At 37.4% G+C, this 26,815-nt stretch overlaps 1 protein-coding gene across 5 annotated transcripts in view; it reads right to left on the bottom strand.

Annotated features, from left to right (window-relative positions):
* Positions 1-882: 882 nt before the first annotated feature.
* LOC138064086 (RNA polymerase II elongation factor ELL2-like) overlaps positions 883-26,815 on the bottom strand; it is a 50,472-nt gene continuing 24,539 nt past the window's right edge. For 3 of the 5 annotated variants that reach the window (XM_068924989.1, XM_068924988.1, XM_068924991.1), the window contains 10 exons: positions 22,169-22,290; positions 18,588-18,751; positions 15,487-15,746; positions 12,480-12,604; positions 12,243-12,336; positions 9,922-10,501; positions 7,963-8,032; positions 5,522-5,693; positions 4,424-4,468; positions 883-4,287 (listed from right to left, as the gene is read on the bottom strand). In XM_068924989.1, coding sequence (XP_068781090.1) covers positions 4,171-4,287; positions 4,424-4,468; positions 5,522-5,693; positions 7,963-8,032; positions 9,922-10,501; positions 12,243-12,336; positions 12,480-12,604; positions 15,487-15,746; positions 18,588-18,672 — 1,548 coding nt within the window. In that variant the 5' untranslated portion in view covers positions 18,673-18,751; positions 22,169-22,290 and the 3' untranslated portion in view covers positions 883-4,170. The remainder of the gene's footprint in view (positions 4,288-4,423; positions 4,469-5,521; positions 5,694-7,962; positions 8,033-9,921; positions 10,502-12,242; positions 12,337-12,479; positions 12,605-15,486; positions 15,747-18,587; positions 18,752-22,168; positions 22,291-26,815) is intronic. The other 2 variants (XM_068924992.1, XM_068924990.1) reach the window with 2 other exon arrangements.

Below are 26,815 nucleotides of genomic sequence, written 5' to 3'. Positions count from 1 at the left end.
GCTTTAAAAACTTCTATCCATGCATCAGTTTTCCTTTATTACTAACCGTCAAAAGTGATGCAAGTGGTGTACCAACAGTAACTGATAAGCAATTTCTTTAATGAAAACTCTAGTGATTCAACTAAGAGCTAGACTTTCCTAAGATTGCGCAGCTGCTTCTTTCCTTGACAGGGTATTATGTCTAGTGGCAGGGGAAAAAAAACCCTACTGCCATTGATGCTTTCCCAGATAAGTTTGCTGGATTTCAGAGTGTTTTGCCAGGACTAGGTCCTGTACTTTGCAGTAAAGAACTTCTGTCTCTACTTAAGTCCAAAATTTAAACATCAGGAAATATAACAGCAACAATTCACATATGAACATTTTGTTTTTAGGTTAGAAATCAGTCTCAGCACCAGAAGAGAAGGAACACAGCTCACTTGTCAGCATAGGAAAGGGAAGTAAACGAAGGAGGAGGTTAAAAGTTAAAAAAAAGTAGACTAGTTAGTTAGAAAAAGAGGATAACCTGAAGGAAAAATACCTCTTTACTTTTCAGCTCTAACTAAAACAGCATGCTTTCAGTCAAGCAGGAACAAGTTACCTTCTGTTCACTAACAAGATAAATGCACTGAGGCACTTCTTAATGCATATCTTCCTCATTGCTCTGTCTACACTTCACAGCAGCACTTTTGCACAGTAGTGGTGTCCCCTTCATAAATGAGTTGTAGCATACCATCGTGACACTCTACACCATGAGGTGCAGAAGGTACAAGGTACCTACTGTGATCAGAACTTACCGTACACGCCAATGGCAAGGCAATAAGTAGTCCTCATGACAGAATTAGCACGTCATTGAAAAGAGGCAGGAGCATCCCCTTCCCACCGCCAAACAAGAAAACCCCCAAGTCTCAGAATTGCAAAGTTAACATTTTATTGAACTGAAATTGATGTAGAACAGAGGGGCAACAATGGCTCAAGTGTTCATTAACAAAACGCCCCAGGATGTTTCACTTACAGATTTTTAATACAGTCTGTATGGAAAAACTTGAAAAAAGTTTTAAAATATTCTCCAAGTCAAAAAGGGGGATTCACAGCCCTGTTTTAAGCCTTCCCATTCCCAAATACTGTCCTCCTTTTTTCAATTTCATATCCTTCCCTAAAAGAAAGAAGGTTATGGAATTGCTGGCCACATCCCTCCCCCCTCAAGTACACAAACAAATTATATTAAAACTTATGAAAAGAATTATACTTCAAAGTAGCCATAGGTCTCAGCATGAACCAACATTTACATATTCAGAAAGACTGGTTGTAACATTACTATTTTTTTTTAAAAAAAGCTAATGGAATGAGCAAAGTTACAATATCAACACTTTAATCCAACTTTTGTTTAAATCCTGTTTAAGTAATTTGCCTCCAACACTTATGTGATTTTATAAAATACTTCCAAAAGATTTTTCTCTTTTGCTAGCTGACCAAGTCAACTGAAGACTTAAAAGCAGTCAACAGTGAGCTGCTTTAAATGAAAGTTCAGAGCATATCTACAATTAAAAAAAATATATATTTTACTTTGAGCACAGGTTTTCCTTCCCCAAACTACAATAAAATTGGAAACCAATCCTCCTAGCCTATGTGTTTTTTTTTTTTTTTTTTTTTGCTTTTTAGCCAACTGGAAAGGACTATTGCCTCCCTTTTAACTTTTTTTTTTTCTTTCCTTTAAACTGCAGAGATTCACAGTTTCCATAAAGGAGACATGCACAGTTGCCCCTTCTCTACATCAATCTTTTGCTTCAGCTTTATAGTAGTGTAACCCAAGCCAAGATGCCACCATCTGCAACGTTTGTTTCTATGAGTGAGTAGGCCAGTTTTACAGGAAAGGCAGTACAGTTTCAGAGGCCCTACTTATGGGCTCTCAACATGTGCTGAACAGGAATGTCAACTCAAGGGAAACAAGAGATACGTAGATTTACAGCACTATTTTGCAATATGTAGGCTGCTAGGCATACTTGCAAGGCTTAAGAAATAATCAATACAAATGGGCAAAAATCTTCACTTAAGGCCTTTACAGTAGCTTGTCAGGTCTCATGATGATACGCAGTGCTGGACCTCTGAAGTAGTATTAGCCTCCAGCTGCAAAAGATACACAGCCTGTAAACCAGAAGATGCATGCCAATACAGGTAGGTCATTTTCTACACAAGAGGAGGGGAAAAAAAATTAGTTAACTGCACAGGGTCTCAGTTATACAGTGATAGTACTATAAATGGTAACAACATATTTAGAAGTTGCAGCAGCACTGTGTGTCCACAATGGCAGCCAATGTCAGATTGGTGCATACGGACTTTACAAAAGAACGCTTGCTGCCTAAATCAGTCCCAATACCCGGAACTTCACATTGTTTTAACCTTAACACAGCCAAGTTGTTTCTAAGATTGAAATCTAAGCATCCAGTGCAGTTGCACCAGAACTGCAGTGAAGTTAACAACTCCTGCACTTGTATTTGGGCATAACTGTGTACACACTCTGGATTGAAGTCAGTCTCAAAATCCACATGCACGCCACTGTTAACGGGAAGCAAGAAATCTCCTCTTTGTTTTACTATTTGAAATGTGAAGTTGAAGACAACTGTACCAATCTAAGGGACCCAAAAATCAAGTTGGTCTCAAGGAAGTAATAAGACACAGCTATGATGCACACTGTGTGCTGTGGTGTACCTTGCATACTATTTCATCTTCATGAGCATAACATTGTTGAGCATAACATTTCTGAACACAAATTAAAGGTGAAAACTCCAATGCTCCCATTTCCCTGAATGCATTTTTTTCTGGCAATTTTCAACATTTTCTGGTTTACAGTGATACACAACAGTTTTTGATGCTGGAGACAAAGTTTATTAGAGATACTACCAAATTTTTGGCAAACATTCCAAAATCAGATTTGTAAACATAATGCTTCCCTTTTCAATTGGCAGCACTTTGAAAAGACAAATACAATAAGACAAACAAAGATTTTGCTTAATTTTGACCAAATAACCTGTGTTTCCACATGATAAAGTAAGCAATGGTTTAAATCAAATTAAACCAAAAAACTGCATGAAATGAAAGTTTGTGCTGTTTGGTGATCACAGTATTTTATAGTTAAATACATCTGTTCTTTGTTATATTCCTGGCACCCAGGACAAAAAATCTTTAAATATACATTTCATGTAGGCAATAGCTTCTTTGCATATCTCTCTTCAAAAAATACTTTATAGCAGTATATAAATAGGTAACCTACATGTTTAATTTTATAATCTTGCCCAAAAACTATATATCTGTTTAATTTCGTAAAGTATCAATTTCCAACATTAATAAAGCTGACAAACTATTGAAATGGAAATGTTCTCATCTTCCACAATAGAAGTAGCAATTTTATAGGAAAAAACCTACAGCAACACTCATCAGTTGTTTTAACCTGAGCGTTTGGCCTACTTAGAGTAGCAGCTTTTTTTCCTTCCCCCATCATGCATGCTCACACCCACACATTCTTGCACACATACAGTACAAGCACACACTTTCAGACACTGGTAGGCCACGTAGTGCTTCCCAGGTGCTTCAGTAAAGCGGGAAGCAGTGTAGCTAATAATTTAACTACACTAAATATACACAAGCAAACACCTTAAGGCAATCATTGCAATGGGGGGTTTAAGTCGCAGGGGTAAGTTTCTGTTGTAACAAAGATGGGCTGTATATAGCATTATATACACGCCTCTTTTAACCCTCCAAAACAATGTTTTCGGTTTTTTTTATTTTTATTTTTGTGCAAATTTCTAAACCTTCTACCATTTAAGGCAAAGAGTTTGCATTAACAAGAAAGGTCAGAAAACAGCCTTATATTTATCCAAAAGCATTTCAATTTGCTACAATATTTTCTTAAAATGTGCACAACTTCAAAGTAGATGTACTGGATCCCCAGCGTCTACCGATAAAATGATTTCCATGGACAAACATAAGTTTTGAAGAAAAGAAGGGACCAGAAAAAGCAGCTTCAAATATGCATATAAGCAACATCAACAACAACAAAAGTAGTAACTCAAGTCTGCTAATACTGAAACTTTTGTAATGCAAAAGTTTAATCTTTTTAGAATCTTAGAGCAACTCATTTGGAATTTTAAATAAATAAGCGTAGGTTCATTCACATCTCCTGGTCCAAGCAGAAGACTAGTGCCATGACTCTGCTTGCCGTTGGTCAAATTCACCTATTAGTCTTTTAATATGAGCCAGCTTGTTATGAAGATATTCACATCTATACTTCTCTTCATGGTAGTTGGGGCTAGACTGTAAAGACAAAAAGCAAATTAGGGCATGGAAATGTTTCTACAGAGTTTAATTTTTCCATGTCCATTGCTTTAAAGATGGCCTCAGGCCAGACACAGTTCTTTCCACCTCCCACAGATCAAGTTATTGCACATACCTGTTTTATCTTTCGATACTCTTCTAGGACTTCCTCGTGAAGGATCTTCATGGAAAAAAAAAAAGTGAAGACCATTTTCACTACTACTACTACAAAATGCAACACGACTTAAAACTTTATGAAAAAAACAGTTTTACTAAATGAATTTTCTTATCCATAAGCCACCGCTCCTGCTATGTTACCAAAACCCCCCCAGCTCTGCCATTAAGTCTGTAAATAAGCAACAAGAAGCATGTGTTTGAAGATCCCCTTTGTGAAGTCACTTGAATGCCACTGTAAAATACTTGCATTCACAGTCGGCTCAGAAGTGGGTGGAATCTTGAATTAAGGACTAAACTTCTGTAGGATTTTGACAAGCTACAAAAATCACAGTTAGCCCTTGTAGAGCCAGAGCACAGATGAGAGAAAACAGCAGCAGCTTAGGTACGTCTCTCATCACTGTCATCGTGGAATCGCTAATTATATGGGAGTTGTGAAGGGTTTTCACATTTGTCAGATTGTACGGTACCTAAGATTTTAAATTATTCCTTCTGCTCACAAATTCATCTGCAATCTATCCAAAAACTTATAAAAGCCAGGCAGATACTGCCAAAAATCCAAAGGATACACACAGAATTAAATAATTGTGGCACTGAACACTGGTACTGAACACTTGGGATTTATTTGTCCAAATAATAGGAATCTAGGCTTGAAAGCAGGAATACCAGTTTTTAATACACTTTGCTAAAAACATCAACTATGATTTGGGCCAGTCACGTAGGAGCTGAACACGTTTGTGAATCTCAGTCTAGTTATAATATCTGCTAAAATCAGGGGGAATGGGGTTTCAGGAAAGCCTTGGGATTATGGTCATTTAATTCTACGTGCTTTCCCCCCGCCAACCTCGGCATTTGTATAGAGGCACTCTTTATCTCACCAAGATGCTGCCAAACATTCATTAGAGCCTGACGTAATCTGATAACTTCAGTTATATGACTACAGACATTCAACTTGACAAGCCTTTTAAAACCATTTCAATATAATTTAATAGATGTATATGTTGAAGCATCTGTCTGTGCTGAAAATGTGGACATTCGGTAGAGATTTATTCTTCTTTACCTGATATTCCTTGGATCCTGGAGAAAGAAGTTTCCGCTGTGCATCAAGCTTCATGAATCTCCTAGTGACATTCTCCATTCGAGCATGCAAATTCCTGTACTCATCATACTCTGCATTGAAGTCATCCTTGTAACTCTGGCGTTGCTCATATGAGACTATAGCTATGTATTTTCTAATGGAAAAAGTGAGTGTACAACTTGAATTTTTATACCATGGACATTTCATAATTAGTCAGTATCAAATAGATGCCCAAGCTTGCTTTTAAAGTCAGTTAACTATTTGACTGACTTGGCTTTTCTACATATGATGCGAAAGAACATATTTACGTATAATTGTACATAAAATCTTCATAATAATCTACTGTATTTTTATGTCAGTGACTTGGTACTGTTTTGCTTTTTGGAGATTTCATTCATAAGTCGTGCAGACTGTAGCATATTTACATAACATAAGCAATCACTCAAATTTAGAAAGACCAATTGATGCATCAACCTAAGTGAAAGGGGAAACTGCTAGATTATAGTCTGGTTCTGTGAAGGGACAGATTAATAGTCTTACTTCCTTTTGAAAATTCATTTTTGTTGCCTTTTTGGAAGGGACTAAATTTATGAACTGGGATGCAGTTTAGGTTTTTCTAGATTTGTGCCAATCTAACATAAATCATAGTTGTTGATAACATTAATTATTTCGGTAAACAGAAGTCCACCCTACTTGAAATACAGCAAATAATTGCAGTGAATTCTGAAACCTGGAAAAAACAATCACATCCCCTCCCTAGGGGAACATACAATGCAAACGCTTAAAGCCACTGATGCTATCGACACGCTTTCCTTGTTCTTCTCTCCTCCAAATAAACATAAGAGGATATAATAAGCTTATTATACAAATCCAAGATAAGGTAGCAATGCAAGTAATAGATATGATCTTGGCTTTTTTTGTTTGTTTGTTTTTTCCAGTCACATATTACTATACAGTCTCTTCAATAAAACTAAAGATGCTCTTCAACTTTTCAGGAGATGCCAGTGACATGACAGCATGGAATATCGGCCTACAAACAGGTACATCACAAGAGCAAGCAACACCGCAGCAACACAGTCCTAGCAAAGGACATAAGTGCCCCAGCTAAGCAGAGACTGGGAATTAAAATCTAGGTTTGAATCCTCAGCCTAACACTTTTAAGCGTTAAACTGCTTCTCTGCAGGGCTAGACGTATTTTCAGTCTTTCCATGAAGTATTACTTACTGTATTAAATACGATAAAGGGCATTACTGCACCGTCTGCTTTAACACAAACGGAAGACGTACCAAAGTTGAAGTGTTTGGCTGCAGGGAGGCCTCAACTCACTCATTTAATACAGCTGACATTATTCCTAGTATAACTGATCCTTTCCTCTGATAGGATCTGGAGAACCAGGCAATTAGCGGCATTTTAGCAGACAGGGACAGCAGTCTCTCCCCTTCTGCACTGCAAATGTGACAACAAGGGCCCAGCGTCACTGTTGCAGCTGCCGCCATGTCATTGCACTGCTAGAACGCCTCGAGCACCCGCTGGCTGACAGATCACGTTGCTCATTCAAGCTCGGATCAACAGCCATCAAAACCTTCTCAAAAATCATCTTTCCAGCTGAGGAAAGAGGCTTGGACACCTCCCCTCCCCGACACAGTATTTTGTTAGAAATTCAGGCTGTAGTGCCCAAAGCCTTCCAATAATTGCACAGCAGTCATGTGACTTAGCCTTTAAAAAAAAAAAAAAAAAACAAGTATCATTAAAACAGCAGAAAAACCTCCATGCCCTGGGTATTGGCGGTGCAGTTTTACAGCAGTAAGAAAATAAACCTTCTGGCAAAAGTCAACTTATAATATTATAAGAAAAAAGTATGTAGGCAACCAATTGATTCTACTATTAGAGCTATTTCATTAACACTTGTCTTACTGCAACAACGGCTGAAAATTCTCTTTAATATGTAAATTTTAACTTTAGAGTTTGCTATTTTCCCCTCCCACCTACCCTACTTAGATGGTCTAAGCACTGAAAATACAGAAAAGATGCCTGAACTTCACATATTCAGTATTTTAACATTCAGCTGTCCTCCTGTGTTGCCTTACCTCTAAAAAGAGAGCAGCACATATTGATATTCCTTTTCTATTCTACTATTATGAAGGAGGAGCATGACATTAAATAACTTGAGTCTTCTTCTGAAGTATATAAAAAAACCCCTTGGTTTTAACACTTTTTGCTCAAAATCCTTAAGGACTACCTCAGAGTTCAAAAGAGATATTCAAATAAGGCTCCTGGTTATTTTACCATTAAAGGAACTTGTCATTATTCCAGAGATATATTTTGGCAAATATTCAATTTTGTGGATAAGCAAGAGTTTTTACAAGTGATTTTTCAACTGCTTCAATGAGTGGTGAGAGATTCTTGATCATTATTTTACTCACATGAAGTAATCTGGTAGTTCACTTGTTGATGAAGGATGATCCGTGGAGGCAGTGCAAGCTTCTTTATCTCCTATAGAAAGGCAGAAGTTTGACACTCATGATAAACGCTTTCACAACATTCATGAAACAGATTTAACGTAGCCAAACAATACCAGTCTGATAGGCCTGTATTCTCACAGTAGATTACTAGGAATAAGCTCTACAATTTAATAATAGAGCTCACATGGCCTTACTCATAGTAGGCAGTACCAGAATTTAAAAGCACAGCTGCTTTAGTCTACAGGTAGCACATCATTAACTCAAGGTCAACCTTTCTTATTTCAAGACCTGATGTGGCATCTGCACAGCACTTCAAGTTATGCAGCAACAGATGTAGCTGCACAACTTAAGATAGCTGGAGATATACACACACACACACACGTATATACACACACATGTGTCCACACTCAGGTTCCAGAGGACTGCAATAATATATTATACATACATGTGCAACAATTTGTTCCTCATTAATGTGTCAATACTGGGTTTGATACAGTTTTTTGCATTTGTAAATTGCTCTTTGAGTTGGCATAATGAAAGCAGAGCACACTTAATCCCTAATCCCTCTGTTTTAAGTAATATTTTGAACAACACTTATCTTTTTGCTAAATAAGAAAAAGAGCTACTGTAAGGAAAGGTTGCCTGGAACAGGAAGAAACGTTCAATAACTTAATACATCTCTACTTTTTATTTAGAGTTTGTTGGGAAGTTTTAAAAGCCCCACACAATCCTTTAAATAGGGATAACGTAAGATAGTATAAACGCAGTATTTCTGTTAAAACTCAAACAGCCTTACCAACCTCTAAGCTATTTGAGCCTCATACATCAAGGAGAGTAAAAAGCTATCATACTACGTTCTACTTGTAATGTTTTTATTATTAAAAGCAAAAGAATCATGGTATAAAAGGTAGAAGCGGGAACAAAATTTCTGAGATAAATGCAAACAGTAGTAGAACTGCTTGTTGTACCTATATACAGTACAACTTACGTGAATATGGCTTTGCTGTGAACATTTCATTTCCAGAAACTCAAGTATTATTTGTCTGACTGATTCAGCACGCTTAGGAACTTCAATACAAGCACCAACCTGAAGCATAAGATTGATTCCCCCCTGCTTTAGCCATTCCAAATTTTGTTAGTGGCCTCTGGAGAAAAGTTCTCATGCTTGCCAATTCAGCATGAATGTTTTCAAGACAATCCTGGGCCACAGGTGGACACTGTGTAATATGTCCAGCATAAACGTGAGAAGACCACCTCAAAGCACCTTCATCTATAAGCACAACAGTATTTCAGAGAGGCACCCTGTATACTCTAAATAAGCCTTGTGATTGTTGTAGGTAAAGGCCGAATTTGACTTCCAGGTTGTTAGGCAAACCTCTAAAACGCAAGACGCAGGTTTAACAAAGGAATTGACCTCTGCCCTATGATTTTTTTTTTAAAAAAAGAAATCAAGTATAATTTGTGAGTTTCCATTTAGCTTTGCAGAGGCATTTTAAAAGTGTTCATATTTTGTATTTGTTTTTTTGAAGTAAAAATTTTTGGTAGCCAAGAGGGAGAAGAGTTCATAGCACTGTCCATACCAGAACTCTAGTGAACCATATGCCAATTTATGTCCCAAAGGCACAGTACCATGAACATTCACATATGGTGAAATATGTTTGCATCTGTGGCATGTGTTTCAATAAACAAGTAAATAGCAACAAGTGTGTGCGACAAGCTTTTGATCATCTAATTTGAGTGTGCAGGCTTCAAGGACTTGTCGATTTAAGAAGCAGAGCAGGTTTCAATGAGTTACCAATTTAATGGAAATTAAATTAATTAAAGGGAGAACTAGATCATTCCCATTTCCAGTCCCTGGTTTCACTGATCAAATTATAAGGGCTACCCACATTACAGATAGAAAAAGCAGCATATTAATACCTTCACTTGACTCCAAACTGGAGGAGCTTTTCAGCTTGGCAGTTTCTTCTTTCCTAGGGTCTTTCTCCTTTTCGTCCATACTCACAACATCATGCTTTTTGATTTGGTCCTTCTCCTTATGCTTTTTTGCTTTCTTTTTGGATTTTTTGTGCAACACTGAATGCTTCTCATCTGTGGACTTTGGACACTCTGACTGAACTGCAGTGGATGCTGGGATTTCCAAAGGAGTCCTAGAGGTATATTTTTCTTGCTGGTCCTCATAGATGCTGCTGCCATTCTGACTAAAGCTGTCTACAGGCAGATCTTGAGTCCCCCGGCCTTCGGGAGTGCTGGGGGAATTGGAGTTAGAGTTTACAGTCTGAGGAGGGTTTGAAACAGGAAGGTGAGTAGAGGGAAGCGGTGGAGGAGTGGGAGTAGCGGCAGCTGCAGGGGGAGGTGGCGGCGGGGGGGCTGCAGCAGCTTTCTCGCTGGAGGCAGGCAAGTGACCATTGAACGTTGGCTGAACTCGATTGGTAAGGTGAGATATCCTTGGTTTTTTATTCATTAACGGATCGATAAAATCGGAATCCAAAAGCCGTTTCTGTAAAAAACAACATTAATTTTGCTCTGATGCTGAAAGGTACATTTCCAAACAAGTAATTATTGAAAACGTCTTTCTTATCTATAAATAACCAGCAAAAAAATTATGGCAGCTACATATATGCCATATTTCATATTTAGTTTTTAACTTCTTATGATGTGGCAAGTTCTTCTTCGGATCTACAGCTAAGGCTTTTGGAAAAAAGATGCTCCACTCAGACACTCTATCAAAGCCTTTACTAAAATAAGGTCAGGCCAGTATTGTTTAGGTATCAATTTCAGTACAGATATATCTGGTAAGAATAAACATTTGCTGCCACAAAATGATTATTAAAGCAGTTCTAAGCAGCATGTGACACTGTGTACTTATGAGAACATGTACAGTGCCAAGCCGATAGAGAGCAGGTAAAGAGCCAGGTTTTGCTATAGTTGCGGTTCTAGCTTTTCTCCAGCTGAAACACTAGCTTGTGTCCTCTTGTTTAACAAGCATATACTGCGTATGTTGATGTACAAAGCAGCAGCTTTGACCAGAAGCGCCAGGCACAGCTTTATACTGCTCAGCTGAAATAATCCCAGATTCCGTGTATACCGAAGTAGACGTGAAGAGGTCCATGAGACTTGTACCATTTCACCGTTTCTGACGGGCAGCAAATTAGGAAGAAGCAGGAATGTAACACCCACCCTCCGTGTTTTTGTTTTTTTTAAACAGAAATACCTTAATGGTAAGATATTTTCAGTACTTACTAGTTCATCACTCTATACAGACAAGCTCTTGTGTCCCCCACTACCTTCAAATTTCAATTAGATTTACTGAAGTGCAGTTTTAGTCACAGAAAGTATCAAGGACACTTTTCCTCAAAGTAATGCCTTCTACATGAAGGTTTTCAAGCTCCTTCTAGAAAGTCTGTATTGTCCTGTTTTATTGATAGGAGAAGAGGACAAAAGGCTTTTAAGTCTGAAAAGCCTAAGGGAAGACTGAGGTACTAACCATTGACTCAGCTGTCTTAACACCTAGGCTACACTGAATCATGACGGAATTTAAATAATGCCTATAGAAAAAGAAATATTCTACCAATATCTCAAAGGAGCAGAATACTACTATTATTTGTTGCTTATTCTGGAGTCTTCTGAATTGTGTGTTTAAACAGTGCTTAAAAGTAGCACAAGAAGGTTTGTGCGTATTTGGCATATTAAAACTAACATATCACAAAGAACGTTGAACACATGTAACGGTATAACAAAAATACGTATCGCTTGTCTTTAGAATTCCCTGTACACAAAGATAAACAAGTCATTTGGCAATACAAAACAATTTTAAGTATTTAACTAGAAAGCAAACGATTGCGTAACAATAATAGATAACTAAGAAGTTAAGCTTCTACGGACGAGTTTAAGCTTCAGTAAGGTCAACATGCTATTGATAGTTAAATTCTAGGTCGACGTGTTAGCTGTTCAAACATTACAGGGATGGCCACTGTCCAGAGATATGCATGCATTTACAAAATACTGTCTACACGGGAATCTAAATTAGTAGTCCTTAGGCTATGTGACCCTAAGTTTTTAAAGTCTTCCACAGTGCAACCGTTTTTAAAAAGTAATCATCAAATTAGAAATAAATGCTTTGATTTTTCATATGTTAAAGACAGCGTATTACTGCCTCATATTGCAGCTTTTACATCAATATAAAGTGGGTTAAATCTTAATACACTAAGTAATGTTAAAAAAGCCACAAATTTAAATACCTGAGAAGGAGAAGTTGATGCAGTATCTTTATTAGAAGTTACTGGAGATTCCATATGACTGCTGCTGGTGGTATTCTGAGATGAATTTACTTTTCTGTAAGGATTACCCACATTTCAGGTTACAAGGCAAAAATGTCTGTGTCATAATTCTTTCATTATTTGGGAAGACACACACTCATTTTCCAGCAGACATGTTTTAAAGGTTGCTACTTTCCTTCCCCTGGAAGCTCAACTTACCTAGCAAGTATTAACTCCAATGACTGTTTATCTATTTCATTGTATCCAGGCCAGTCTTTTTGAATCTCTTTAAACACATAATCCTTCAGAGTGTAAGAGTTATCCTTGGGATTCAAGTTGGCTACCTACAGGCAGACATTTAAAAAGCAAATACATTTATTATACTTAAATACATTTGTATACTTAACAACTACAGTAGTAAGATTAATACTGGAGAGCTAAATATAAGCCGAAAACAAAAGCAAGTAACAGTTTTCCAGGTTGTAGATGGTTTTCATCAAGGTAGCTCTCATCTAATAGGCCCTGATTCTCAAAACATGGTCAATTTTGGATCTAAAAATTTAAGTGAATCCAAAATTACTCTAAGTATATAGGAAACGTATTCTGTGAAAAAGCTCTCCGAAACACTAACTCTGTTTTCTTGTCTTTAATACAGCATTAAGAATCAAGGCAAACTACAGCAACATTTTCAGTTTTCACTGCACTAAATGGGTTGAGATGCCTGAATATGTACTTCCAAATCCAAATTTGGTTTTGTTTAATTTCAGGAGGAAGCCTCCTGCTCTTTTGTTTCATATAGGTATACTGTGCAAACAGGATCCTCTGTCATAAACAATTCTAGAGCACAAACTATTACTGGAACAACATATGCTTTCCATTAACATATTAATTGCCGTAGTACAAGCAAGAGCAGCTTTATTTATCAGAACAAATGATGACAAATAAGTGGCTTGTCTTTCGGAAGTGACCAAGTCGCATAGCTTAGTACATGCGATGCACGAGGTGCCACAAGAAACGATAGCTTCCTAGCAAAACTCCTAAGTGATTACCTAACTAGCACTAAACTTTTTCTTCTAGTTCATCTTTCTTGATGAATTATTTGTCCAGCTCATTAGTTTTAAGCCATATCAAAGATTTACTGATAAAAAAAAGTAACTCCATTTATATACCTAACAAACTGTTTTGAAAACAAAATTTAGTGCTAAAACAGTTATGAAGAGCTATACGAGCCCAGATCCATTCTTCAGTTTTACACGTAGCGTTCATTACAGCCATTCAATTTCATGAGACGGCTATGTGCGTGCATTGCTGTACCTTTGAAAGTTAAATGGTTTTCTATTTTCCTTAAGAAAATTATACCCAAATGGTAAAATAAGCTATTAAAACCTTATGACCACTGGTGCCTAAAATGTTGTTTTAGACTTCCTCATCTGAGACCTGTTCAGAGTTTCAGAGAAAACCTGGGAGTAAAACAGTCTGTCTTTTTACCCCAGACAAAATGCTAGATTACTCTTGAACACAAAACTAGTGCTTTATGTAGCTTTGACTTTTCCCCTCTCCAAAATATTTGCTCAAAATGTAAACGCAGGTGCTCAAAGGATTTCAATACGTGCTTGTGGATTAAAGTATGTTTTATTTTGATGTATTTTCTGAGATTCTCAGAGCTGATTTTAATTTTATTCTTTGACACACTGCAAACAAGCATTGCTAAATTATAAGATACCCAGAAACAGCAATTTGTTAAAAACAGAATTAAAACAGTATTCCCAGAGAAGCACACGTGTGCATATTGGATCTTAACATGTTTAAGTTTCAAACTTTACATTTCTACAAAAGAATTGATTATGAAGATAAGAGAAAGGTGAGCATGATTTTTCATAGTATAGTGCTCAATCATTGCTCCTATGACCTACAAGATTGCAGTGCTATGGTACTGTAACCATCCTGTTAATGTGTGAATGCGAACCAAGTACCTTCAAGTACTTTGCACTGCATACTGGGAAAAGGTTCCAAGACAGTTTTCTTAAATGTTGCCAGAAATAATGGGACATAAGAAAGTTTAAAAGCTCAGTGTTCTGGAGGATGCAAAAAATGTGCTGATCAATTTAAAATATAAATTGAGTGTTTCAAATTCACGTAAGAACATTGCTTTCACTAAATTGTATGTACCGTCAAGATCAAACAAATGACCATTTTGCACTGGGCAAACTTAAAGCAACAACGCTAAACATACTCAAGCAATGACTTAAAATTTAATGCAAGATCAGCCAAAACTGTAGAAGTGTTAAATTTTACTTGCTTTGTTTTCAAAACACTTGCTTAGACAAACAGGAAATATTCCTACCTTAAATATTAATACACATGTAATTCAGCCACAATATGTGGGAACAGGTAGCATTAAGAAATAAGATAAGGTTGTGGCAGCTCCCTTAACAAGCATTCTCAGAGCTGTTTTAGTAGAAAATTAAATATGATACTCTTGAATACAGAGTTTAAGAGTTTCACCTATATAATGCTACAAACTTACCAAATTGTTGATGCCTATGATACTAATGGAACTGGACTCAAAGGAGAACTCACTCATTGGAAAAGCTACTGGATAAAAAAAAGCTTCCAAGCAACATAAAGACAGAATTCACATGATAGCAAAAAAAAAAAAAAAAAAAAAACACAACTATGCTCAGAAAAACTGACCACTTTTTTCATTTACTGTTAGGCTGAAAGAGCCTTCATAGGATTGCAATTCTAACAGAAAGACGAGCGGAGTCAAGTGTCACTTACAGGCCAATACATCCAAATGAAATACCAATCTATTTGATTACCAAACTTCTCCCTCCATAAACTCAGCACAAGAAATATAAAGCACTGTGATGAATTGTTTTAAGCAACTGAGAGAAACTATGGTCACCCATTAAGCACTCCAAAGTAACAGAAAGAGGGGAAAAAAGGCATTAGGAGCAAAAGAGCTAACAATAGTTAGTCACTGCCTAACATTCTAACAAAACAGGAACACCCCCAAAATCTTTCAGCCTTTCCTTCCTTCCCTCACTTTATACAAATGCCTCAAACTGCAAGTCAAAGTTGATTGGAAAAAACTTAAATGAGAAGAGCATCATATACGGTGTTTACCATTTTCTAGCTTAAATACAGGAGCAACATACCTCAAAGTTACAATTAGAAGAACAGCAGGAGAAGAAAAAGCTGACAAAAACCTCAATGGTCTCACCTGTTGAAGGATAGCTGCAAGGGAATTCTTGTCCTTTTGGTTAACACCATCTCTCTGTAAGCGAGCAAGCAACTCTGGTTTCTTGTAAGTCTTCAGTGCGAGTAAGTGAATCACCCTGTCCCTGTACGGTCGCTGAGAAACGGTGTTATTTATATGAGTCTTCCGTATTGTATTTGCTGGGTTCATGGGTGTTGACCTCTTCCTCTCAGGCGCAGCATCTGGAATGCTTTGTGGTGCTTTTCTTATCTGTACTCTTTTTCCTAAAGTAAGAGTAAAAAAAAGTGACATGAGAAAAGACAAGCAAGGTAATTTTAAAAAAATTACTAAGCCAGATGAATTGTAAAAGCTGTATTTAGTCAGCATTTTAAGATCAAGACCTATTAGCATATAGAGGCAGTAAAGACGCATCAAGCTAGGAATTAACCAGGAAATATTCAGTATTAAAAAAAACAGGCAAATGAGCAATATTTGTAGGAAGATCTTACTAATTTCTTTATATAGATGCTTTTATTATTTTTTCCAGTTTGTAGGCTCAAACCCTGAATACCCTAAAATCAGGCTACCTTTAGAAAAAGAGCACTCTAAAGTATGAGGCAAAGCTCTTCTACATAATTAAAAAGTTCCCCACGAATGCCTTCGGAGCCCGAGTCTGTACAAATAATTGCATCACTGCTTAAAGAAACTACCGACACTTGGTATTAATCACCCAAGTTACCATTTGTTCCACATTTCAAACTAAAGGGTTCACCTCTGCTACTCAATACCTCCACATACATGGCACCAAGTTTGTCAGAAACAATACATCAAAAATGCAACAGTTCTTGGGACCTAGTTCAGAGAAGTTTTAAAACAAAGCCCGAACGGCATTCTCATTCAGACTCTAAAAAGCTGTCTCCCTCAACTGGGGGAATAACTCTGTAAACAACACATCCAAAACAAACAGTAATGCCTCCCTTAAATTTGAGTTTTCTGGAAAAAGCCCCAACTTCTCCTCATAGCTAGCCATGTCTAAGGCACTGCCTACGGTGCAGAACAATCTACCAAAGCATTAAAGAAAATTACTGCAGTGAAAATTACTTGCAATCTAATAGAAAGGTGAGACAAATGGGGCATTCCTTCAAACTAGCAACTGACACATGTTGTCAAACTAATGAATATGTGAGAGAAAACCTGAAGCTCTACCTCTATCAGAGGGGCTTGAAATTCAGGACATTTCTGAAGCAAAACACATAGGACTCAGCTGTGTTTGTATTGCTATACCCAGGAATAGTAAAAACTTGTTTTATTTTGCAGTGCAGACCAAAGCTTTATAACCTTTCTTAGAAGCACACATGTGCACTGGACCTTGCCCTTCTAGCTTTCAAGAACAAACTGAGTCATATAAACATACATGGTTACATTTTTAGCACAGTATGAACCTGTCAGTTGTTTAACTGAATTATAAATATTTTGACAAGTTAAATTCTATTTAGATACCCCCCCCCAACCCCCAGAATAACAGATAAGAAAGTGTTTGAATACTACCTACACTGCCAAGTCTGTGAATCACTTTAGAAAAGTTAACTTAAAACATAACCAAACCTTAACATGGTTAACACTGGTTTCTAATTTATACTGTATTGCATATCAAAACACTTAAGTAACCCTCACATGCCCCAACAGCAACTAGACCTGTCTGGTATCAGAGCTTCAGCTATGCCAGTCTGAAACAAGGTATCTCACAAAACTCTGAAACAAAAAGTATCCCAGAAGGCTGCCTAGCGTTACTGTGTTTAAACTCTGTTTCTTTAATATAGTCCCTCAAGTTCTATTTAAACAACCACTGAGAATTATGTAATGATTTACACGTAAAACAGAACTGACAATCCCATTGCAAGTTTTAAAATAAAGTGGTAGATATTAAATTGCTATTAAAGATCAGTTTAGATAATACATGGGAAGCAGATGTGATTTTTACATCCTAATGTTAACAAATGCCTTGTCCAATGCCATTAGTGCCAAGGTCACAAACATTTAGTTTTGTATTCCAGAAGCCATGAAGGTGCCTACTTAAAACGCCCCGCTGTAAAACAAGGCAAATTGAGCAAGCGTTGCAACATCACTGGCATGAACGTTCACGCTGGAGGAAGTACTGCAGTTAAAGCTGTTAAGTGAAAGCCTGCTTGCACATTACAAAGGCTAATGAATGCAAGTGTCCAGAGGATAGGATAAGCAAAGGCCTCACACCCAACTGTGGGGCAGACAGCAAGAAATGCCTTTGGTCGGGTCACCTTCAGTTTTGCCTGAGGAAACTGTCTAGCCTTTATATCTGGAAGTCAGAGCAGTTACCGCTATAAGGGGTACGCGTCAGTACTGCGGGCAGGACTGCCATTGCCTATAAAGTGTAACGTGGAGTACGTTGGAGTACGCAGAATAACGTCCACCTGTAACATGGAGTCCTCACGTCAGGCCTATTTCCACTGGACTTTAGACTCCCCATGGAAGTGTTTAGGTGACTTCCTTTTGCAGAAAACTACAAATCCTCAGGAGGACTCCAACGTTACTTAACATTTTTATTTAAAAATGTCATGGTCTCACAGTAACCGTTGCTTATTAATGATGAAACTATGAGGCTAAACATCAAACAATTTATTGTTAAAAACTAATCTTGTTAAATAAAACCTAATTAGCATAAGCATGCGTGAAAAGCAGTTTTCTCCAACTATTAAGCTTAAAAATCTGTATATGAGAATTTCCCAATTTTTTCTTACTCTACAAGTTAAGTACAAGTTAGCACAGTATTTAGTTATTCAGAAGTGTTGTTACAAAAACATTAGCTATTGAAGAGAATAAGTGTACAGAAAGTTAAAAACTCATCTCAACGGACAAAATTTGCAACAGCCAAGCAACATGGGAATAAGGAATCGAAGGAAGGGAAAAGAGCTAACGTCTGAATGGAACAACAGGAGACTCAATCTACAACGTGAGGGTGAGCTACCTAAAATTGAGACCTTTCAATGTATAACTTTGCCAACAAGTTGACAAGATTAATTACTGAATTGGGGGAGGGGGGACCCCCACCACCTTACAGCCATCTATTAGAAAATTGAATACAACCATACCTACAAATGGTCCACCAGGTTTAATAACCTTTGCACTTCGATTGCGCGATTCCTCTTCTGCCTGGGTCATGCGCTCTCTGGTCATCTGATAGGAATCATTTGTTGCACATACTGTAATTTTATCCTGTATAAATCCCAGGAAACTGAGTTGAGAGGCTCCAGAACTATAAGAACATTGAAAAAATAATTGAGGCCAAGCACTATTTCAAGTTTGGAAGCGCAGTTGCATTAGAAACTTTAAAGCCTGTCTTAACAGGCAAAGAGAAGTGTTTTTCATTTCTTGACTGCTAGCTAACACGTAAATATATTTCAAGTGTTTCAGAACCTCTCTACACAAACACCCAAATTGTACCGATTTTACCTGTCAATACAACTACAATTTTCTCATATACAGATGTACAGTAACTTCGTGATAGCAGCTGTACTGATAACTACTGCAATAAAAATTAAATCTGAATGGAAGCAGCTATATCGGTATCCTAACCGTACACACATTATGCCTTAAGGGCTTTTCAAATAATGTTCAACTCTTAATGAAGTAAACATTTGAAAGTCACATGCTTCCTCTGCTTGTCAATAGGTAGTCTGTCTCACTTATGAATGTTCAAATCCTCTAGAAGTTGAAGAAGGTTAAGTCAGCCACCTCGCAAAACACAATTTTTACTTGTTGCTTTGCCAGTCTCTCTTCATGTTTCTTTCTTTAAAAAAAAAAAGTTCCCTTTTCTCTCTGCTTGTTTTGTACATTTGATAGGTTAACCATAAACATTCTTCAGTGCTATCTGTTGTTGTGAGGATTTATATTTAATAAGAGACACTTGGTTCCCCCCCCCCCAACACATCCACAACTGGAACAAATTTAAGGGCAGATGCGACCTCTTTGATAGAGTTAATAAAGGCACTAGATTTCAGAAACAGTTTCTTAAATAATATGGTTCTTCGGGGTCAATGAATACTTTGCATTCATACAAGCAGCAGGTATCAGCAGTGGTTCATGGACAGAGTTGCTTACTGAAGTTCCCAAAAGGTGAGGGTTTGTGTTTTACTGACTCGGAGAGGGGGGTTCTCCCCAGAATTTTGTACCCTCATTTCCTCTGGGTCAGTTGTACATGTATTGTTATAACACAGTGCATGTCTACACTCAGCCAAGAGAGCAGCAGTTGAACAATGACTTCATTTAAACTGGCTCAAGTATTACAGCTGCAACAAATCTTTTGTGCTGCTCTTGCCATTGCAACATCCAAATAACTCTGATCAGACAGAGGATAACAGGTTTAGCTAATCTGAAACATTTTTAACAACCCTAAAACTCTCCAGTTAGGGTTCCAAAAAAGAAAAGTTTAGGAAGATTTGACATTAGTTTCCCACCAGGTTATTTCTGAAAGTCAGAAAGCTGGATCAAGCCAAGCCTTTACACTGCACAATATTTCATTTCAAGAATTTACAGTGATGATTTGTCCAAACAGAGGCTGTTAGACATTATGCCTTGCTCTCAAATCACACATTTACCCAAAACACAAGCTCTACCTGTTGCCTAGTTCTTTGAATGCCGCTGTCTTAACACCTCATACAAATTCAACATTTAAAAGAAAAAAAAAAAAAATCAACTAGCATTTAAGCACTGTACATCACTTAACTATACATGGCATGCTATCACTTCCAAGATTGCAGTGGCCAGACTCCAAGTGGAACTGTAAGAGAAAAAGGGCCCCACTGGGGAAGTCTACAGCACGGATTAGCTCCTAAACCAACTCATTCTAATACACAGAGCACGTTCACCTACATGGAAGCGTTAACGCTCAGACCTAAGTGAGACAGTTTTTCACTGTGCGAGCAGCTAAACACTGACCAGAGAGGCTGTGTAATCTCCCTCCTTGGGCTGGATATTTTTACAAGTTGAGCGGTCAAGACCTCGAGACAATTTTGAAACTAGACCTGCCTTGAGCAAAAAATTGGACTAGACAGCCTCCAGAGGTCTTTCCTGACCTAACTGTTTATGATTCTATAAGCTTCATATCACATAATATGATCACATATTATCACATAATCACATAATTATCACATAATATCACATAAGTCTTGTACTATCTTTACACTTTGTACAGAGAGTTGATTACAAAGGGACTCAAAGGCTAGTATGAATTAGATTTTGAAGCAGATTAGTAAAGCCACATTAAAACTACATAGGCATTTTCTTCAGAGAATTAGTGACTTAAATTTAATTTCACTTACACAATGAATTCAGCTTAGCTTAACTGAAGCAACTACTTCGCAAACAAGAAAGCGTGCACACAGAGGTTCCATGAAACACTTGAGTCAGACTCGAGTATCCCTATACATTAGGTTTGTCTACACATGGTAGCTTATGCCATTTCTCTCAGACGAATGAGAGATCTTATACAATGGTTCCCTTGAGGGCCACTTAAAGGTTTTCTAACAGTATGCAGGAGTTTCAGTACACCAGCTGCTGCAGCAGGCCTTTGGGACTGCTTCATTGGACAGAGAGGAAGCAGGACCTTCTCTCACTCTCTGCATGCACTCTGGCTCCTTACTTTGTGCCAGCCTCAGCAGCTGTCTGACCCCTTTCAGATAGTTTAATCCCTACCACCACCCCAAAACAGTGTCTTAGTCTGACACAAAACCATTCAGCTTTTTGTCACTTCCATCAGTTAAATCAGTTCACAAAAAGGCTGTATTATAGTAGAAGTGAACTGATACAAGAAAAGTAGAAAGAAGATGAGGGTACTCAGAGACCTCCCCACCTTAGGTGGCAGAGAGGTATTAAATCAGCTCATTTTCTTACTGCTCTCAAAATTCTTCTTCTAGACAAATCCCTATTTCAAGGACGAGAGCAGCAGCTCTCCTGTGACCAAGAACCTGAACAGCATCTTTCACAGATACACACAAAAATGGATGTTTGCTATTAGTTTCCCAGATTAATACATAAAATCTGCCTGCAATTTGCTACTAATCGAGCAGGATAGGCAGTTGTTCTACAGCACCCGACTGTCTACATTACAGGTAAATACCATATTCCAGGAGCTGAAGCAAACTTATTGTGAAAGCATGGTACTCCCTTGCCTAATAGGTAGGCATTAACACTGTTCACTTTGTTACTAATTCAAATGAACAAGGACAAGGCACTGCTGTATTGCATTTGGGTTCTGAAACACGATAGTCATGCAATTATGGATGAGGTTCTTGATTTATGTGGTTCTTAAAATAAGACAACTATCCATCATGGCCAGCACGCTAGCTAGCTGCCAGCTATAATCATATTTACATATGGTCATAGAATGGATCTGGTTTAGCTTGGACGATGCTTAATTCCAAATACTTTTAAAAATAGCACCAAGAGGTGAGAAAGGACTCAAAAGGTTACTTAAAAAAAGCAAAACCAAGAAGAGTTCTATGTAAAAGCAAGTATCTAAAATTAGCAAAAAATCATGCTTTTGCTAGGAATTAATTTGCTACTGCAGCTCATCACTAAGAACATGCTTCTGGTAAACCTTTCCACTACATATTCAAAGCCACAGAATCTACTTAAATTTGCTATGAAAGAAAATGTTAAGTAAAAAACTTACCTTGAGACCGTTTGCTGGACACAGTCAAAGCTTCCCTGAGGATTATCTTTGCCAACATTTGACAAGTAGAAGTTAAAATTATGTACTTCATTTGGGAGATCAACTTTGGGAATTTTAACAAGCTAAAAGGAAAAAAAAGTTTATGTAAAAACTTAAATCTACACTCCTTTGCTCACAATAAACTACAACTGTAAGCCTTCTGGAGATTTAATTTGAAATGACAAACTATACTTAGAAAGCAGTTTTTGTATGATTTCAGTCATATCACTATAAAGTCTGCTTTGGCATAATTCTCCACACTGGCTATGTCTTAGACTTGTAACCATACTAGAAAAGCTGCAGTCATTCAGGGTCCAACTCAGCAAAGCATTTCTTAAAGCAGCAAACAATCCTTTCAAATTTAGTGGAATTAACATGCATGTACTTAACTTTAATGCAAATACTTGAGTATAGTTAAATGAACCAAACTTCAACTAACAATACAGATCAGAGCAATTCACACAGAACCTACAGGAAACTTCCCTGACTTTTTAGCTTATTCAGTCCTAATGAAGTTTATACAGGATTCAGTTATAGGATAAAATAAGAAAACAGGAATGGAAGAAAAAGAGACCATAACCAAGTTATGAGACTAAAACTTATTTTAGTGATGAATTTCAACTCCAACAGGCATTAAAACTTTTTCTTTTGCTCACCTCTAGATTAAATTATTTGTGTAAAAGTGTATAGAGCTTTCAGTACATTTAGTCAGATGTAACAAAAGTTGCTTTTGTTGGTAGCACAGATCATTTAGAATAGGGTGTACTGTAATCTACTGAAGCTTAAAAATGTAAATTATGAGAAATAATTAAAATGCTTTTTGACATCATTACATTTTTCAGTGTGCTGCTTTACAAAAACAATACTGAAGCACAGAAACTACTGCCATCCAACTACTGTATTCTGAAGGCAAAATTAGCTTGCAATAAGTCTAAAAAGCTGTTCTTCCAAATGTTGCTTGAACTTTTAACAGATTAGGAAATGCATTGGACAAAGGAAGATATTTATAAGCAATATTCGATATTTAGAAATCCTTCTCAACTTTTTGCTTGTTTGGCGAATCTTCATAAATGTCATGATATCATTTGCACAAAGTATAATATAAAACCAAGAAATTCTACTACTATTTATATGTTAAATTATCAATACTGGCAGAGCTTAGCAACAGCTTGGGACAACGAACAGGCATGAAGACGACAGATAAGTTACCTGACCACCATATTCAGTTACCTAAACTTAAAACATTAGCATTCTTAAAAAGAGCTATTTGTGCATTTGAAATAAGAATGAAAATAAGGCAGTTAAGTTACCAAATGCAAAATTTTGGATTATGTATGCAACTTTACAGTAAAGTTCATAATAATTAGATAGTGTATATATCAATCTAAAAAAAAAAATCAGGCACCCAAATGAAATTGAATTTATCTATGTTCTAGAAAATTAGCTATCACTTACTAAAAGTTTTAGTATATTGATTTAACAATATATATGGCAAGTATAAAAATTCCCCACAGATGTGTATATATGAATTTGACAGCACCATAAACAGAGAATTAAAAACACAGCCCACTGAAGAAGAGGTAATGCTTTAACATGCTACACCTTTTGGAAAACCGAGAAATATGCACTGCCATCTTAAGACTATGCCTCAGAAAACACAAGCAAATAGGGAAGTAGACAACTGTTAACACATATACTTGGACTTTATTTTCAAAGCTTATCTTGTATAAATCTTTCTATTTTCAGTTGAGCAGCCTAGAGACTGCATACGCATGCAAACACATTAAGATCAGAAATACTTACACCCTCACGTTTAGATTTATAATTCTAAAAGATTTCTGTGGATATTAAGGTTACATAATGGGCTAAATCTGTTTTGATATGATAACGTTGATAATGTGAAGACAGAAGTTGACCTAAGAGGACATTCAAAAACATATAGAGGCCTACGAAGCTTATCACCAACAATGATTTACTAGGAGTAAACTAAAAGGGAAGATCTGAACTTTTATGACAATTCCCCTGTCCCCCATTTACCTCAAGTGATGCAAGATTTAGGAAACAGGACTCTCAGATCACCCCAATACACACATACACAAAAAAAAATCTGTATACAAGACACTGATGAGGGAATCAACTACTGCAGCCATCGTGACAGCTCTTTTTTAATTGCACAATTAAATTACTTAGAAATTTACTTTCATTCTCAAATTTTTAGGATATCTTTTTCAAAAATTTCACTAGAACCACATAATCATTCCTCAGGCATTCACTAAATTGGACAAAGCAGAAAGAATTGTGGGGGATGTTTATCTAAGACTTAAAATTACACACCAACTGCAACGGAGGACAACAATTTAATGCTTTCATCTTCAATTTCAACCATCAGATTATTTGTTACTTCCACTTTCAAACAGAGCAAGGAAGAGATATAATGGAAAAGGTTTCTGACTAGGTCTAGAGTATTAAAAAACTCTTAATCATTCTATATTCATATACAATTGCCTGTTTTATTGCAGAATTATATTATTGCATCTGTAATGCACCATTTTCATTCATAAAAATGAGGGGGACCTTTAAGTTCTTACAGTTAGAAATAGCAGTCTTTTTTGAAGAACACAAAACAAGAACATAGTGGGAGAGAGGGGATGTTGACATGGTGTTTCTCTCTAAGGGTATGTGAATCCAGTGGAATGAAGGACCCAGCAGAAGCTATTGCAGCATTGGAAAAGCACCTGTTCAGAGTATCCAGAGTCAAAGCTCTGTCCCTCATACAAGCAAATTTATTGAAGAAAACTCCATCATAACTCAGATAACCCAGTTTTATTAAACTTTGCAAAAGCTCTCAATGAAAAAAGCATTTTAAATTATATTACACCAATTAAATCAGATAAGCCTACTTTCCACATGATGGTTCAAAAGTGAAAGCCAAAACATTTACGAAGTGGAATGAAGTGTAATTATTAAATCTGCAGATAAGACAAAGCTGGCAGGGACAAAGTATACGATGATGGAATTACAATGCAAAGTAGTCTTGAAAAATTGGAGAAGAGGTCTGAAAATAGAAGTATTCTACTATTCAAAGAGGCAGTGTAAAGTACTTTGAAGTAACAGATGGGGATCAACTGACTAGGGAGGCAGTTCTACAGCAACCGATCTGCATATTACAGACAAACAAAACGAACGCAGGCTAGTAGCATCACATTTTTATGATACTAGAACATACAAACATGAATACAGCAACAAGAAATAACAGCATCAACTGCAGCAAGATGATGCGAGACTGCGCATGGAAAGTGGTCTTTCTGCTTCTCAGCACTGAAGAGGTCTATTTAGGTCAGCAGTTGAAGACAGATGCAGATACCTCGTGAGAGCCCACAGCAAGGAGGACAAGGGCAGGCACAGCCCCAGAAAGCCAGGCACTGCCACATCAGGAGCTGCAGGCCAGCCCAAGGTGAGAACACAGACCGGTCTGATGACTGGCTCCAAACACAGAGTTGTATCAGAGAAGGGCATCATTTGCTCACCATGTGCATGGTGGGTAGGCAAGACTTCATTTGCAGAGATGGCTATCGTCCCTGAGGCAAGACAACTGGGCAATAAAGGATCTCCTGAAGAACTAGACAGATCTCAGAAACTGGACTGCTGCTGAAACTGGAGGACGGGAACAGAAAGCACGTGCCACACAATGGACAGTAGACAATCTCATAAGGTCCTTTTAAATCCTAATTTTTATAGGATAACATTCAAAATCCTCCAGTGTCACCAAAGTGTCACTCTGTTTTGCTATCCACCTGTTTTCCCTACACTTGTAAGTAGCATTCTTTGCTGCCTCTCTTGATCTGCCTTCTTGCTCTTCAGAGGTTACTGCTGCTTTTTGCAGTTCTGCCCCCCGCCCCCAAATCCACATCAAACACCATCTCTCCAAGGAAGCACAGGGCTCCCTGGGCCCCTCCAGGCAAGTCTCAACCCTGGGGCACTGCACGCTACCGAACATCCTCCTGCCATGCACTACTACAGAATTCAACTCAATAGGCTCCAAGGCTTTTTCTTTATTTCTTCACAAGGAAGATCTTATCTCCTGTTAAACTGAGTAACCTTTTCTTAGGGGCACACGTACAACTTCCACTTAGGCAATATGAAGTCTGGAATATATTTGCTTAGAGTTCTATGCTATTTACTCATTTTTAGCATAAATACGTAAGCCTGGGGACAACATGTAGCTTTGCAGAGTAGACCTACTGCCACTACACATTCTTCAGTTCAAGTTTTGATGCAGCTGACATCCTTTGCAAAGTAAGGGAAAAAAAAAAACAGGAAACAAGTAACACTTTAAACTAGTTTATAGACTTAACTCCTGCACATAAACTTCCTACTTTGAATACACAGTCCTGCTTTTACTCTGTGAGTTTATATAGTCCTTAGAAGTTCAATAGGTAGTTCAAGGACTTCTGATTTAAGTTGAATGCTGTACTTAATCCCGACTGAGATAAGCATAGTGACCCAAAGTTTGTTTTTCCTATTTGAGCTATGCTTTCAGCAGAAGGCCAGGGAGCCTTAACTAAGAAAGCACACATTGCAACTGTATTAGTCCAGAACAGAAATTCT

The sequence above is a fragment of the Struthio camelus genome, chromosome W, assembly GCF_040807025.1.
Source record: "Struthio camelus isolate bStrCam1 chromosome W, bStrCam1.hap1, whole genome shotgun sequence".
Classification (NCBI taxonomy): Eukaryota; Metazoa; Chordata; class Aves; order Struthioniformes; family Struthionidae; genus Struthio; species Struthio camelus.
This window is presented reverse-complemented; position numbering and strand designations above follow the sequence as displayed.